Source organism: Aspergillus puulaauensis, chromosome 2, assembly GCF_016861865.1.
Source record: "Aspergillus puulaauensis MK2 DNA, chromosome 2, nearly complete sequence".
Classification (NCBI taxonomy): domain Eukaryota; kingdom Fungi; phylum Ascomycota; class Eurotiomycetes; order Eurotiales; family Aspergillaceae; genus Aspergillus; species Aspergillus puulaauensis.
This window is the reverse complement of record NC_054858.1, coordinates 1073521-1088014: the sequence shown is the minus strand read 5'-3', so window position 1 is coordinate 1088014 and position 14494 is coordinate 1073521. Positions and strand designations below refer to the sequence as shown.

At 48.6% G+C, this 14494-nt stretch overlaps 6 protein-coding genes across 6 annotated transcripts; 3 read left to right on the top strand and 3 right to left on the bottom strand.

The window, feature by feature from the left end:
- Positions 1–309: 309 nt before the first annotated feature.
- On the bottom strand, positions 310–951 carry APUU_20453S (uncharacterized protein; the record flags this gene model as incomplete). Its single annotated transcript, XM_041699095.1, has 2 exons — positions 310–624; positions 706–951. The coding sequence occupies 2 exons, from the start codon at positions 949–951 to the stop codon at positions 310–312; spliced, it is 561 nt and encodes a 186-aa protein (XP_041552215.1).
- A 1878-nt stretch (positions 952–2829) lies between these two features.
- On the top strand, positions 2830–3851 carry MTR3 (3' exoribonuclease family protein; the record flags this gene model as incomplete). Its single annotated transcript, XM_041699094.1, has 2 exons — positions 2830–2965; positions 3019–3851. The coding sequence occupies 2 exons, from the start codon at positions 2830–2832 to the stop codon at positions 3849–3851; spliced, it is 969 nt and encodes a 322-aa protein (XP_041552214.1).
- A 371-nt stretch (positions 3852–4222) lies between these two features.
- Positions 4223–4798, bottom strand: APUU_20451S (GrpB family protein; the record flags this gene model as incomplete). The annotated part of the gene is made up of 1 exon (XM_041699093.1): positions 4223–4798. The coding sequence occupies one exon, from the start codon at positions 4796–4798 to the stop codon at positions 4223–4225; it is 576 nt and encodes a 191-aa protein (XP_041552213.1).
- A 905-nt stretch (positions 4799–5703) lies between these two features.
- APUU_20450A (uncharacterized protein) lies at positions 5704–6221 on the top strand (the record flags this gene model as incomplete). Its single annotated transcript, XM_041699092.1, has 2 exons — positions 5704–5778; positions 5889–6221. 2 exons carry the CDS (start codon positions 5704–5706, stop codon positions 6219–6221), a joined length of 408 nt encoding a protein of 135 aa, XP_041552212.1.
- A 3167-nt stretch (positions 6222–9388) lies between these two features.
- APUU_20449A (uncharacterized protein) lies at positions 9389–11428 on the top strand (the record flags this gene model as incomplete). The annotated part of the gene is made up of 1 exon (XM_041699091.1): positions 9389–11428. The coding sequence occupies one exon, from the start codon at positions 9389–9391 to the stop codon at positions 11426–11428; it is 2040 nt and encodes a 679-aa protein (XP_041552211.1).
- A 1046-nt stretch (positions 11429–12474) lies between these two features.
- APUU_20448S (proline--tRNA ligase) lies at positions 12475–14441 on the bottom strand (the record flags this gene model as incomplete). Its single annotated transcript, XM_041699090.1, has 4 exons — positions 12475–12485; positions 12555–13810; positions 13874–14043; positions 14094–14441. The coding sequence occupies 4 exons, from the start codon at positions 14439–14441 to the stop codon at positions 12475–12477; spliced, it is 1785 nt and encodes a 594-aa protein (XP_041552210.1).
- Between the last annotated feature and the right edge of the window lie 53 nt (positions 14442–14494).

Sequence of the window (14494 nt, the reverse complement as noted above, 5' to 3'; positions counted from 1 at the left end):
GGGATATCAGTTCACTGAATTTCATGATTGTTCCTTTTTCCTTATCTGTTTATTTGACGCAAAATCATGATTACAGCGGGTGTCGTGTGGAAATAAAAAGGGGAAGGGGACGGGAGTTCGGCGGAGTGGTTTTTTTCTATGTTTTCCAGGCCAACTCCATAGAGACACGATGATGAAGATGCATGATTAGAAAGGCTTCAAGTTGTATGAAAGATGACCAGACAGAATGGAGCTGTAAACTCCAACTTTATTACATATGGGTTATGTTAGCAAAGTGAAATACATTTCCATTCGAAATACTTCTCAAGCTCAACGTCGTAAAATTACAAGCCGAATGTCAGGCAAAGTCTCAAGATCCAATCCGCAGTAGTAACGAAGATACGGAGAAATAAAACATAACATATAATATACCATAATAACATCGACAACAAAAGAAGCCAGGTGCAAAAGGGGGCTGTTTATCGTAGATAGAAGATAAACAACAATCCGGACATATAAGAGTCGAGCTATACAAAGCATTAACAGGCAACCGATTGTATAGTTCGACGTTGACGGCGGCTGTGGCTCGCACTGTGAAAAAACTTCTTTAAGACCGGGGGTTGGGATTTCCTGGAATGGGTACTCCTGCGGTAAGTTAGGCATTTCAGTATCCACCAAGGTTACTCTTATCCATTATAGATGTAGAAACAGGGAGAGAATTCATACTTCAACCCAAAGCCCCCGGGGGTAATCCACTTTATCCAGCGACACCACCATCTTGCCATGTTGGATAATGGTACGACGAGTCCGTAGTTTCGGGAGCTGCCTGGTTGTATAGAGACGGATCGCTTCTTCAATGTCAGGTCTGAACCTCGCGTAGCTCTCGTCTTGGAGGAAGGATTGGAGTTCTTCAATTCTTTTTTGAGGATCAAAGCGGCGCGGTGGCCTCGAGTTGCGTTTAGTATAGGGCATAGTCCGGGAATGTGTACTGGGTAGAGGACGCTAGAAGACCCAGTTAAACTGTCTGTTGATAAATGGATGTTCGTTGTTTCTCGTCTGACACTGAAGTGGGAAAACATGGAAGTTTGACCTGGTAGTCATGATATGTTAAGGTTCTATTAGGCGGTGGTGTGATAGATTACGTTAATCGGAATATATTTCCACATTCAAAGTTTGTATTAATATTTGTGTCATGCTATAGTATAACTCTTAAGTTGTTCGAGTTCTATGAGTGAGGTCAGCCAAATGTTCCTCATCTCATCAAGTAGAAATAGAACATAGTGTCAGGGGTATATGATCATTCAGAAGGAAGGCAACGGAAATCTCCACACAATTGTTTGCGCAATTCAGAACAGGTCTGTGTTTACATCCGAAAATATTTCATCATGTGATCATCCAATCAACCAACATATATTGGTTTAGGTGACGAAAAGAAAATAAAGCAGATAGGTGTTGAAACATAAATAAAGGTGTGTACTCACTCTGAGGAAACTTGCCGGTATTATCTCAGCTGTGGTTAGACGCTCAGGCACGAGTCATTCCAGTAGATACTACACTGAACACCTGTCAGCAGACTGTAACTAGAAAGTCCAAGTTGTGCGAATAAAGTCCTCGCCAACGCATTTGTAGCGAGTGGTGATCAGGCAAGCCGGTTAATTCATCCCATCCTCTGCCAGTCCCAATCTAGCAACAAGCCATCCAAGACGGACAACAAGTCCCAAGACGGGCCTGACACAAGTCAAGCGAGCAAGTAGTCATTTCGAACAATGCGAGGAATACAGCGATATGAGCCCACCATCCAACACTCCACAACCATCCTCCCAAATCTCAACTCAACTTCCGGAGAAACGAGTGAAAAAGGGTCCAGTATCAGGGAGGTGGATAGGTAGATCGCTGAATCTCATTGCAGGGTCTCATCGACATATGCAAGCTCGAAAGGCGGTTTCTCAAAGAGAATCATTGAATGGATTGACTAGTTGTCATCATAAAAGGCATCGCTATGGGTGCAATTGGTGTGGAATTGTGCAAAGTGCAAATTCGTACCTTTTACATGACAATGATGTTCATCATTACTAGTGATGATTACAGGTCCTGCTGCTTGAAGCTTGTCAGCACTTGATAAAAACCAGGATAAGTGCCATTGGTGACAAGATGGGCAAATTGAGATTGCATCAGGAGATTTGGTAAGGTATTTTGTTTTCTTCAAGATTTTTGCAGAAGCAGAACTGAAAAAAAATGTTTCTCATCATGCAAGGATTGGTGCAGAGGAAGAAAGATGAAAACTCTTACCATTGCAGGACAGGAACGTTATAACTGTTTTGGGCTGCCTAAACTACCTTTTGAAGCTGTCAGCAAGACATCCAAAACAAAAAAGCTGTTGACTGTATAGCTTCGAACAGTGTGGTTCAGATGGTGATGCATGTTTGTTCAATGGCCCATTTATTTGTCGCCAGAACTACGATTTTTGGAATCGATTTCATCATGAAAGTGGTTGGATCGGAGAAGAGAAAGACTCACATTATATGATTAGCAATTGGGTTGCAGGGTTGATTGTTTCAAGAAGCAAAAAGCTGCAGAAGCTGCCTTCCACCATTTGAAGGGCAAGCTGTCGAGAGCTCGAGTGCTTGTGTGTGGGAAGAAGAAGAAGAGAAAGTCAAGCGGGAGGAAGAAAAAATATAAAAGGGCAGACGAGCTAAGCGCCGACTCCACCAGTCCAAACAGTGCAAACACTCTCAAAATTGTAGATTCCGCTTTTGGCTGCGACGGCAGCTTTCGAGACTTCATGCTGCCTATTTCTTTTCGATCGCATTCGGTCGCTCAAGGAACTACGGGCGAGCTGAGACATGTGTAATGACTGACAGACGAAGAATCAATGGGCCGTCTGGCGGCACTCGGCCTCCAGTCTTCGCCTCTTCCATCGAGTCCACTACCACTACGGCAGAGCGACCACAACGACAAAGGCAGCCGAATGAGCTGCGAAAGATCTGTAAGGATACATAATTTCTGCCTTCCTGGACTAAGCTTACACTTTCTATCCAGTCCTTAAAACCGGTCTCATCCCTTCTGCGTCTGGGTCCTCCTACCTTGAATTCGAACCATCAGCCTCTCTCTCCGCTGCGCGGACATCACCTAAATCCTTAATACCACCTTCTTCGTCCCTGAAACTGGCATGCACAGTACATGGACCTAAGCCACTCCCTCGATCCGCAACATTCTCTCCGAATCTCGTTCTCACCACTCACGTCAAATACGCACCATTCGCCGCCCGCAAGCGCAAAGGGCATATCCGCGACGCCAGCGAACGTGATCTCGGCGTACACTTAGAAACCGCTCTCCGGGGCGTGATTGTCGCAGAAAGATGGCCAAAGAGTGGCCTCGATATCACCATCACAATCCTAGAAGCGGAGGATGACCGGTGGTGGGCAGACGCACCCGACTCCCATGATGCGGCATGGGGGATGATGAATGTTCTCGCTGGATGCATCACGGCTGCTTCTGCGGCTATTTCTGATGCTCGTATTGATTGTCTTGATCTTGTCGCTGGAGGTGTGGCTGCCGTGGTTGCTGATGAACATGCCGATGGGAGCACCTCTGCTCCAAAGTTGATGCTTGACACGGATCCGGCAGAGCATCGATCAATATTATCGGCTTGTGTGGTTGCTTATATGCCTGCGCGGGATGAAATCACTGAGCTCTGGCTGAAGGGCGACAATTCAAAAGCGGCGGTTGGGACAGTAGACCGGAGCCTGAGTCACGAAACTTTGATAGACGGCGCTGTGGATGCAGCGCGAGGAGCACACTCGGTCCTCGCAGAGGCTGTTCGGGAATCAGCGATGCGTTTCGCTGGGTTATCGAATGGGGATTCTACGTAATGCAATACAACTGCCATGTATTCACGCATTTAAGAATATTATTGATCTCAATGATTCCTATACCTTAGAAGGCCGCCATCCGGGGCTCATCTCCAGACTCCTTTTCCCTGGCACCTATCCTTTTGCAGAGTCATTATCGAGAAGTGCTAGAATATTACGCTCAATACAGCATTGAGAATTCCTACAGAAGGTGTGATCGTCATGATTTGATACAAAGCCAGTCTTCTCGTCAACATTGACGAGTCCCCAGAAGGCTGAGACCTAATAAGACCTGTTTACGTAGTAAAGGAGCTATTTGGACGCAGAAACTTTGACCAACGCTTAGGCGCGTAGAGGAACTTCGCTTTGAAAGAGAGCCGTGAAATGATACTTTAGCTATTGGCTTTAATCACTGGATCTAGATCTTCCTCGCTCCACCCGGCTGTTCTCAAGATCTTGCAGAGAATATCTGTCTTTCCAGAGGCATATTGGCCGATATTTTCAAACTCAGTCTCTTTCAGCTTGTTCTTGACACTCGCGTATTCTTCGCGTAGGTCTTGATTTTCCAACAATACTCGCTTCGCGTCGAGATGGTTCCTCAAGGCTACACATCCTTGAATCATAAGGTAGGTGTTATATCGTAGCTCCCCGTTTCTGCCTCTCCCATGAGCCGCATCGAGCTTCCCATATCCCGGCTGTCGGAACGCAAACCGACCTGGGACATTCATTTCGCCACAATCATAATATTTTGCGCCTTTGAGAGCACTACGTGCAGCCTCAAGGGAAGAAATAGGGATTATAATATCGATATCCAGAACAGGTTTGGCCATGAGCGAAGGAATGGAGGTGCTTCCTACGTGCTCGATAGATATAATGTCCACCTTATGGAGGATATCAAAAAGCTGGGCTTGTATCTCTCGGAATTTCAAGGGCCAGTCGGGGTCATAAGGCTGGATTGCGACCTTCATCTTGGCCCGAATCCAAAATTAACTGGGTAAAAGCTTTCTCGGCATGAGCAGTGTGAGTCTCAAGTTTCAGCAGACGCACCTTGTTACTATCAACTCTGCTCGAACTTATGTGCACCTATCATAGGCGTGCCAATAGCGGGGTTCCTATGAGATCAGGGCTGTTTGTGGACAGCAGAGAAAGAATTGGGCGTGTTGGAGCAAATCCAATGAAATAATTTGATGCGCCTGAGGAATATTCTGGGTTCAGGCACACGAAGTCAAATGCTGCGGGGAAGAGGGACGCCGGTCTACACAAGTAATCCTTTCCTCCACTCAGCTTGTTTGGGGAGCCTATCCAGGTCAGGGGACACAGTACATCGTTGGTTGGAAGGTATATATTGTTCGTCCGAATTTCTTGATATACTCTACTATACTCTACTGGTAAAGTAATAATACCAGTTGTTGAAGTAGGTAGAGGAACTGTTCGTTAAGCTGATATCTGAATCTAGGCTACAACAGCAACAGAAATAATTGATAGGGTGAAAGACATCAAGGAGAGCAATACAATGTCCCTCAAGTCCATCATGAATAGACAAATAAGTAACAGATATAAAAACACTGATATGTGTTTGTTTCCAGGTGCATGTCGCAGTCAGTGTTACTATCCTCACTTAACAATATAATTTACTATTCAGTTCTTCTTTATCTTCCTTTCTCTTCTTCTGTATTCCTGATAACACAAACACCTCTACTGTGTACAGGATATCTACCTTGTTGACCTTTTGTTCCTATCCCCATTCTCTGAACTTACCTCAACACTACATCTACTTTTTTCTCTACATCCAACTTAGAGAAGCAAACATCAAACACACCTTACGTTCCCACGCATCTACCATCTAAAAAGAGAAGAAGAAAAAACAGTAACAATGCCTGCCGCTTCCCTTCCCGATGCAGGACTCATGTTCCTCTATCTTTGCTTGGTGAACTCCGACATGACCAAGGTAAGCAAAATAAAGTACAGCCTGACAAGCTCCCAGAGCCACACCATTCCATTCCACCAACATACACGCATATGGAATCTAACAACCACTAACACTCACCTGCATTACAGATAAACTACGAAGCTGTTGGCGCCGCAGCAGGCCTCAAGGTTCCTGCTGCCCGCATGCGCTACAGTCGTCTGAAGAAGCAGATTGAGAGCGGTCTGGTTGATGGTAAACTCAACTTGGGTGCTGGTGCTGGTGAGCAGGAGGATGACGATGAAGATATGGCTGAGCCTGCCACCCCGTCTCCGTCGAAGAAGAGGAAGGTGGCGCCGAAGGCAGGATCAGCGAGGAAGAAGGTGAAGGCAAAGGAGAAGGATTCTCAGCTTGACAATGCTGAGGAGAATTTGGAAGATGGTGGAGCGGGGTTTGTGAAAGATGAGGAAATGAGTGATGCTTAAGGGCTTTAAAATGGTTTGTCGTGTTTGGGACGCCGGACGAAGAGGGCTGTTATGAATGTTGATTCGCAAGAGAGATGGTTTGGCAATTGAGATTTGGCTGATCGGTACTCCATATTGTGATTGGGGTGCATATGCAGAGATGCGGACCGCACATGGATAGGATCGAGTTCCTCATATGAACAGGGTTGATTACAGGGTCGTTGGGAATTTCAGAAGTCGTTACTAATAGTGATTGAGAAAGAAAGACGATTCGAAGTCACATTTCAACGTGATCAAACGCATGTGCGGTGACGAGTATAGCGCACAACCCATCCCTGTTCTTCAAGTCCTCATCTTCTTGTGTAGTTCGTTCCCTCGAAATTTTTGTCGATCGAAGAAGTCCAACGTGCCGCTCTGGCCCTTCCGCCAATGATGGGTGCCAGGGCAGTGTTCGTCCCTGATTGACAACCAGCACGGTCGCCTAGCGGAAATCCTTCGCGCCTGAAGCTGTGATAGCGGGCGAAGCGGCCGAAGGAGCTGAGCTATCACACTCAAACTAACCTATCACAGAGTCAGGTCTTCGCTCCCCGCAGCCAACAACAAAGAAATTGCAACATTGCGTTGGTGAGTGGTTTCGTGGGGATGGAAAGCCTGGCTCTTCACAAGAACAGAATAGCCGAGCTTGGAAGTTGGAATTGGAGCGAAATGACGACCGCTTTCTCGGCTAGTGTCTAGGCTTAGTATTGACTTTCTTTGTCGGCGGTTACTCCAGGTCTTGAGACGGGTTGAGTTTGTACTTTGTGGTCAAGACTAAAGCTAGTATACGAGCCGATCAGGAGATGCACAGCCGGATGATCGGGTCGAGGCTGTCGAGCCCTCGTCGACTAGTCAGGAAGCTAAGTCTGAAATTGTCTCGACTATTTCCGGTTGTGAAGGAGCGCATCAATGACCTGCATTATCGTTCATGGGGCCTTAAATCTTGCCGATATGTCCTCTGCCCGGTATACCTGGTGACAGAAGGGCTCTTTTATTGATACGTACTATACTATCAAACTGTCCGTGCTTCTGACCTTGTGAAATTGTCGCAGCTGTCAAAGGAGCATCAGACAGCTGGCAGCTTATCCTCCGGGCGACTATTGACTGTTAGTCTCAGGGGTAGGCCCGACCCAGGGATTTGTTGAACGGTCAATAGATCGCGGATACTTTCGCTCATTCTGGAAAGGATGGGCGGCTTTATAGGCCTCCGGCGAAAATAGATTCAGTATCCGTAATACGGATAATAATGGGGAATTTCTGGAACTCATACTCCGTATCCGTACTTGGAGACAGCTTTCTAGTTTGCTGGGTCCAATAATGCTGGCTTAAGAGTTTGAAGCAACGCAAAGATGGGAGTTCCGAGTTTTGAATATTCCATTTTTCAGGTCCTCCTCGGCTCGAGTGGTAGATACCGGCAGACGAGAACCAGGCACGAGGACAGTGTTGGATCGTCGCGAACCGCCCAAACGACATGCTACCATCGCGCAACAGCTTCTCAAAGGGGCAGCTGACTCCAGGCGGATTGCGTCCAGTCGGAGTCCAGCTCGAGAGAATCTAATTCGCTGCACGAGGACAAACATGAAGTTGACTACGCGGTTGAATCAGCGCTGATTGTGGCGATGGCTGCATAGCTTGACCCCGTGCATATTTGTCCCAGGCAATCAGTAGTGGGTATAAACGCGAGGGATAGTCGAGGGAGGCCTGCAGGGTGCAGAGGTTTGCTCAATGCTGAACAACAAAGACCTCGAGGGGAGCTGTGCGTGTTCGATAGATCTCATATCGATCGATCGTTCTCGATTGATCGTGTTCGATTCAAACAAAGCGTACTCCGTAAACTAAACGAGCAGATACGATCATACGAGTGGGATCAAGATTCGTGCTATCACGAGTCGGTGTTTCAGCTTTTGTGATCTCCTTCAAGACAGGCCGAGATTAGTGCGATTTTCGCGAACGGGGCTGGAACGGGAACCTATTATAGCACGGCCGGTTCCTAGCTCGCCCTGACATCTTCTTTTAGTTTTGAGTCCGTGACTGCCAGTCCCAACAACCAGTAAGCCAAAGTGAGCATAGCTGGAGTGGGCAGATCTGATAGGATGAAGACGGAGAGGCAGCCGTCAAAAGAGGGCGCGGTTGATTTGGAGGCGACGATCGCCCCCATCTTGGTTTGTGCCTGCACTGCCTGGACTGTCTGGAAATTTGGCAGTGGGCTCATGTCTTTGTTTGCTTTTGGCCATTCCAAATTGCTTTTTGCTTCTAATTAGGACCTCCGGCTTCGTTTGTTCTCCCGCGTGCTTCTCGGCGAACGAGCTGCGCCGAGGGAGCTGTGCCGGACTCTGCGCCAGAGCTGGAATCATTCACACTGTTAAGGTAGAGTGGTTGTAGATCCAAATTCCAGGTCTTGCGACAGCTGTGACGACTACTGCGACTACTGCCGGCCTGTCACTGGGGCAAAGGGGCCAACCTGCTTGAAGAATCCAGACGTTGGCGCACGTTCTCCAATTTTCCGCGGTCTTGGCTTGCTGAGTCGGCTCAAGACTAAGAGTCAAGAAAGAGTCAAGAGTCAAGCTCGAAAATCAGACAAAGGACCGGAGGATGCAGTCCATCTCGAGCTCGTGCTAAAACTCTGCGTCGCTTTCTTCCGATTCGCGACCGCTGCCCCATCCATTATGATTGCAGCGCCGGTGGTCTGGGAAGAGATGGAGACCTGGACCACTTCTTAAGTTCTTAGTGTTCCTGTAGTCCCCCTGATCGAGAATTATTTCGTGTGATCTGCAAACCCCATAGCCTTCCACTTCCGGTTCCTCTTCCTGTGCTGTGGCCTGCCTGTGGGCGCTGGTTTTCTTTTCTCTCCCCCTCCTCCTGCATGGCCTCGACTTTTGACCTCTCCTCTGCTTCTTCAGCGTTCTTACGGATTCTTGCACCTTCGACAGCGCTCAGGGTCGGAATACTATGAACCGGCCTCGCCATTCCTTTGCTCTCTTTCTTCTACTATGACGGCTTGATCACACTCATTACGAAACGGCCCCGCCCTCTTTCCGATCAATAGCCGTTCTGTTTCACCCTCTTCCTCAAAGCTTGACGCTCATTTCACGGACGGTGTGAGCTCCATTCGTCACTCATTCTTCTCTTACACCACTGCGCACTGACCAAGCATGGTTGCCCTAAGACGCTTCTTCCATGCGGAGAAGAACCCGTCAACCCCAGCTTCGGGAGATCGAGAATCCCAAACACAGAGCCCTCTTGACCGCACCCCCAACACTGCGTCTCCAGCATTGGGCGAGAATGAGCATTTTCAGAACATTGAGAAGCAGTTCGAGGTATTGCATGAACAGCTGAAGGCACGCCCTTCGCACATTCCACTCGCCCGTGCTTCCAGTCGCCTCACGCCCAAGAATCCTCGGCATGTCGACCTTCTCGATGCTCTTTTCTCAGGCCATCGGTATCAGACGCAGTCTCCCGGCGTAGCGCCTCGCACGACGACTGCGTCCCCGATAACTCCCTTTAATGAGGACGTTGCCGAGCGTAACATGGCACCATTTCTTCGGCCGCGCAATGGACGGAAACGGAATGCCTATTCCCGAATTATATCTGCTCTATATCAGGAGGACGTGGCAGATCGGAATATTTCTCAGACCAGAAGGAGAAGCCGCTCACTTTCCCGCGGCACTAGTCGACCCCGACTTACCACAAGTCGCTCCTATCAGATGGACTCCCAACGTCAAGGCGATGAGACTAGAGGCCGTTCCCGTTCGATATCGAAGGAAAGCCAGCTTGTCAATTCAATCTCACAAGAAGCTCTATATTCCGTTCCAAAATCTCTTCGGGATCAGGTCGTTGCCGACTCAAACGAATCAAACGCTGCGGCTGAAAAGTTCGTGCGAACACAGAGGTCGGCTCCAACCGTGATGTCCGAGCAGGAGGATATGTCAGAAGGAGGTGTCTCGCCACATCTAGGTGTTCCCCCTGCCCATAAGCAAGGGGATTCCTGGACCAACACGCCTTTACCAGACAGCCCAACATTACCTACAGTCACATATGTCAAAAGGAGCTCAAATGACAAGAAGACACGAGATTCGCCTGCAACTGCTACTCCTAGTCCACGTTTGCCAAGCACACCCAAAGATGAGCGTCCCCCAATGGCTCCTCGAACGGGCTCGAAAAGGAACATTTTGGATCTCTCTATCAACACCGAGTTGGCCGCCCGAGGAAGATCCAAGAAGATCACTCACAGAGCTATCCAACCCCCAACCCCCAGCACCCTTGACGGGAAGAAGAACCCTAGCATCGCAGAAATCATGAACAGCCCAGCGCCTCTCGCAACTCCAACACAATCCCCATTGCCAACCTCGAATAAAAAAGTAGCCGAGATAATGGATATGTTCCGCAAAGCATACACCTCAACACAGGCTTTTACGCCGCACCCGACATTTGAAACTCTTCAAGATGCGATTATTCGCGAGATCAATTCCCATGAGGCTTTTCAGAGGGTCCCTGTTCCTGACCAAGGCCCACCATTCACTCCTTCGCCCTCAGAAGAATCATTCGACCAGAGTGCTACTCCGCCCAAACCAATCGCCCTCAAAGATGGACAAAGACGGCGTCGCATGAGCTCCTTCACCAAAAGGCAACAACGTGACTCAGACTCACGCAAAAGCATATCCACAAGCATTCCAATTAACACTGCCCGTGGGGACTTGGACGTCCCCAACCGACGACGGCACACCGACGCTCCGCCCCCCTCCCCTGGGTTCTTTGACACATTGATCCCGCAACAACCTAGTCACCCTGATAACTCAGTCACATACATGGACCTGCTACTACGGTCCGAGAATTCGAACCCGGCCAGACGGAGCAGAACTTCCTCAGTAAATACCGGAAGGAACCCTCGCTCCTCAACCCCCTCCGTTCTCTACATGCGCGCTCAAACTGCACCTTCTAACGAGGGCCATATGGGTTTTGCTGATGATGATGGTGACTCGGACATCATCCACCTCCCCAGCATCAGCGGGATCCCGCAGGTCCAGATTCAAGGCGTCGATGAGAACAACGTGACCTACACCGCGGAGAACACGACCCCTCGAAATGCCTACCGGTTGATGAACTGGCCGAGGAAGTCAAGCCGCAGTATAAGTCTACGAAGTACTTTCGCAAAGAGCCGTACGACGAGTGAGCAGTCGGTTGCTTCTTATTAATCAATTGATTGCATATCCTTATACGACCCTGAAACGCACGAGGCCTTGTCACACATTGCACTACACTACACTCTTCTTCTTCTTGTTCCTGTTTTATTACTATATGACTTAAACGCAACAAGCTACTGGCCGAGCCTGCTACCTGATTCTTCTTATCTGCATATTTACACTCACTCTATCTACTCGGGAAAGGACCAATTCCTTCATTCAGTTTCTTTGCTCTATTCCTTATTAGCATAAGCACTTTTCTTGTACTTCTTTTACTAAATCGTCACTTTTCTTGGGTTTGGTTGGAAAAAATGTTCCCTATGGTCTGGGTTGGGTTATCTGTACTATCCGTATATCTATCTGCATTCGGTTGCAGGCCACTATATTTCTTAAATTAGGGTTCACACTATCGAAATACCATTCGACCAAAACCCCCACTAGTGGTTATTAAGCCGTCTTTCTATTTGCATTATATGCCAACACACACTAGGACACTTGGGACTGCATACATTAATACCATTTTGTAACCGCCGAATGATAATGAAAAATCTAACATATTGATTTTATATTATTTCGTCTTGGTCTCATACGGAAGTACGGACTATACACGCTGGGTGTGTATATATATATGCCAACCGTGATGTTCTTGGTCAGGAGGGGAGGAAAAGGAACAAATATGAGGGTTTAAAATTCGTTACTACATACCCTAAAGCAGACTCCTCGGTAAATGAATAATCATAGCTAAAAAGGTATCCGAATCGAATGAATTTTAACCCGAAAATGCGACGCAATTCCAATTGCCAATGATGCCCGCCTAACAACCGAACTGCGCCAGCTCCCCTGCCCTCCCCTACATGATTTTTCTACACCTTCGGAAAAACCAAATTATTACCGTTACGGAAGCAAAAAGTAAAAACAGTGCCCGTGACGGTGATAGAGTGACGTTAGAGTCGTAAAGAGTCGTTCGTGGAAGCCACTTCCGTGGCGGGGGTGAAAATGTTGTCTATAAGGGTGATTTAAACGGCCCTGTGAATTTCTTGGTGAGTGGTTTGGGGTGCTTAATAGGAACCTATAGGAGTTATTAATAAGGACTTGGAGACCTTTTAGTTGCCAATGGCCATGGTGGAAAAAGACTTACGGCCAAACATGCACCATTTCTCGGCAAGTCGGGTACACTTAGGGTTGGTGCACGTTGTCTCGCCGGGGACAATGCCCTCGGGCTGGTCGAAGGGAATACAAAGGGATTTGGCACCCATGCTTGGAGCCCGGGAGTCCTGAGCCTCACCAGAGTCCTCCTCAGCCTTACGTGCGCTCATATCCTTGATCTGATCCTCACACTCTTCTGTCAAACAGTGGGGGATGATGCAGATGTTCTTGTTGTTAAGGGCGGGAGTGAAGTCGTCCCAGTTGGTGATGAGCTTCCTGTGAGTGCGGTACTGATCGTCTGCACGCTTGTACATATCGCTCTGGATTGTTTCAAGCAGAGCAGGGACGGCCGTCGGCAGTTCGGGAATGGCGATGGTCCCCTTGCCGTCCTTTCCTGGGACGTCACGACGGGCAGTAGTAACAAAGTTGCCTGCGGACTCTCCAGGGCCGAACTCAATACGCAGAGGAACACCGCGGAGTTCCCACTCGTTGAACTTCCAGCCAGGAGAGTATCCCTCGCGCTTGTCGCTGGTGGCGCGCACACCAGCCTCAGTGAGGGTATCGACAAGCCTGTCCACTTCAGCGTACAGCTTGGCACGGTCTTCTTCACCCAGCTTGGCGGTGATACCGACAGGAATGACGACAGTCTGGGTCTCAGCAACACGAGGAGGAAGGACCAAGCCGTTGTTATCACTGTGGATCATGACCATAACACCAAGGGTGCGAGTAGACAGACCCCACGAGTTCTGCCAAACGTGGAGATGAGGCTTCTTCTCATCACCTTTAACTGAGGGGTCCTCAACAGTAATGCCGAACATCTTGCTGAAGTTCTGGCCCAGACCGTGGGAAGTACCACCCTGAATACCACGACCCGTAGCAGGGATATATCCTTCAACAGTGGTAGTGTAGAGACCACCCGCAAACTTCTCCTTCTCTGTCTTTTGACCCTTGACAACCGGAACAGCCAGAAGTTCCTCATAGATTTGCGCATAGAGATCAAGGATATGCAGGACCTCCTCGCGAGCACCTTCTTCAGTAAGATGCGCCGTGTGTCCCTCCTGCCACAAAAATTCTCGAGTTCTGAGGAACGGTTGGGGATGCTTGAACTCCCATCGAACGACCGAGTTCCACTGGTTTAGCCTGAGAGGCAGATCACGGTGACTCCGAATCCATTTGGCGTAGTAAGGGTACATAACAGTTTCGGAAGTGGGGCGAATCGCAATCTTCTTCTCGAGAGGGGTTGAGCCACTGATGCAGAAAGTATATCGTTAGTATGGCTGTCAACCAGAGGAAACAGGGGTTATTCCATACGCATGAGTCACCCAAGCGACCTCAGCCGCGAAGCCCTCAATGTGGTCTTTCTCTCTTTGAAGAACATCCTCAGAAACGAAAAGAGGGAAAGAACAGTTCTTGACGCCGATCTTCTTGATACGCAGGTTGAACCATTGTTGAATCTCCTCCCAGATAGTGTATGAAGCAGGCTAGCAGTTATCAGCGAAGAACTATTAGACCCAGGTTGAACGATTCTTACCTTTAAGATATAACAGCCAGAGACATCGTAGTAGTCTAGCATATCACCCTTGGTGAGGACTTGTTGGTACCAGTCAGGGAAGTCCTCTTCCTTGCCAACATCGATACCAATTAGAGCCTTATCGGGGTTTGCTTTCGGTCCCTTGCCAGCGCTCTTCTGGCCCTTGTCGGACTTTCCAGCCTTCGCAGCTTTCTCAGCCTTCTTAGCAGCCATCTCGGCTTGTTTGGCGGCCTTCTTTGCGGCATTCTTCGAAACATCTGCCTGGGCGGCCTCCCCAGCGGGGTTCTGGGTGCGATTAGGCAAATCCTGAGTGGCACCTGCGGTGTCGGCAGGGGCTTGACTGGCCATTTTCGTTGAGACCTTATCGAGACCTGAAGAGTCAACCAGGAAGGGGAATCCGA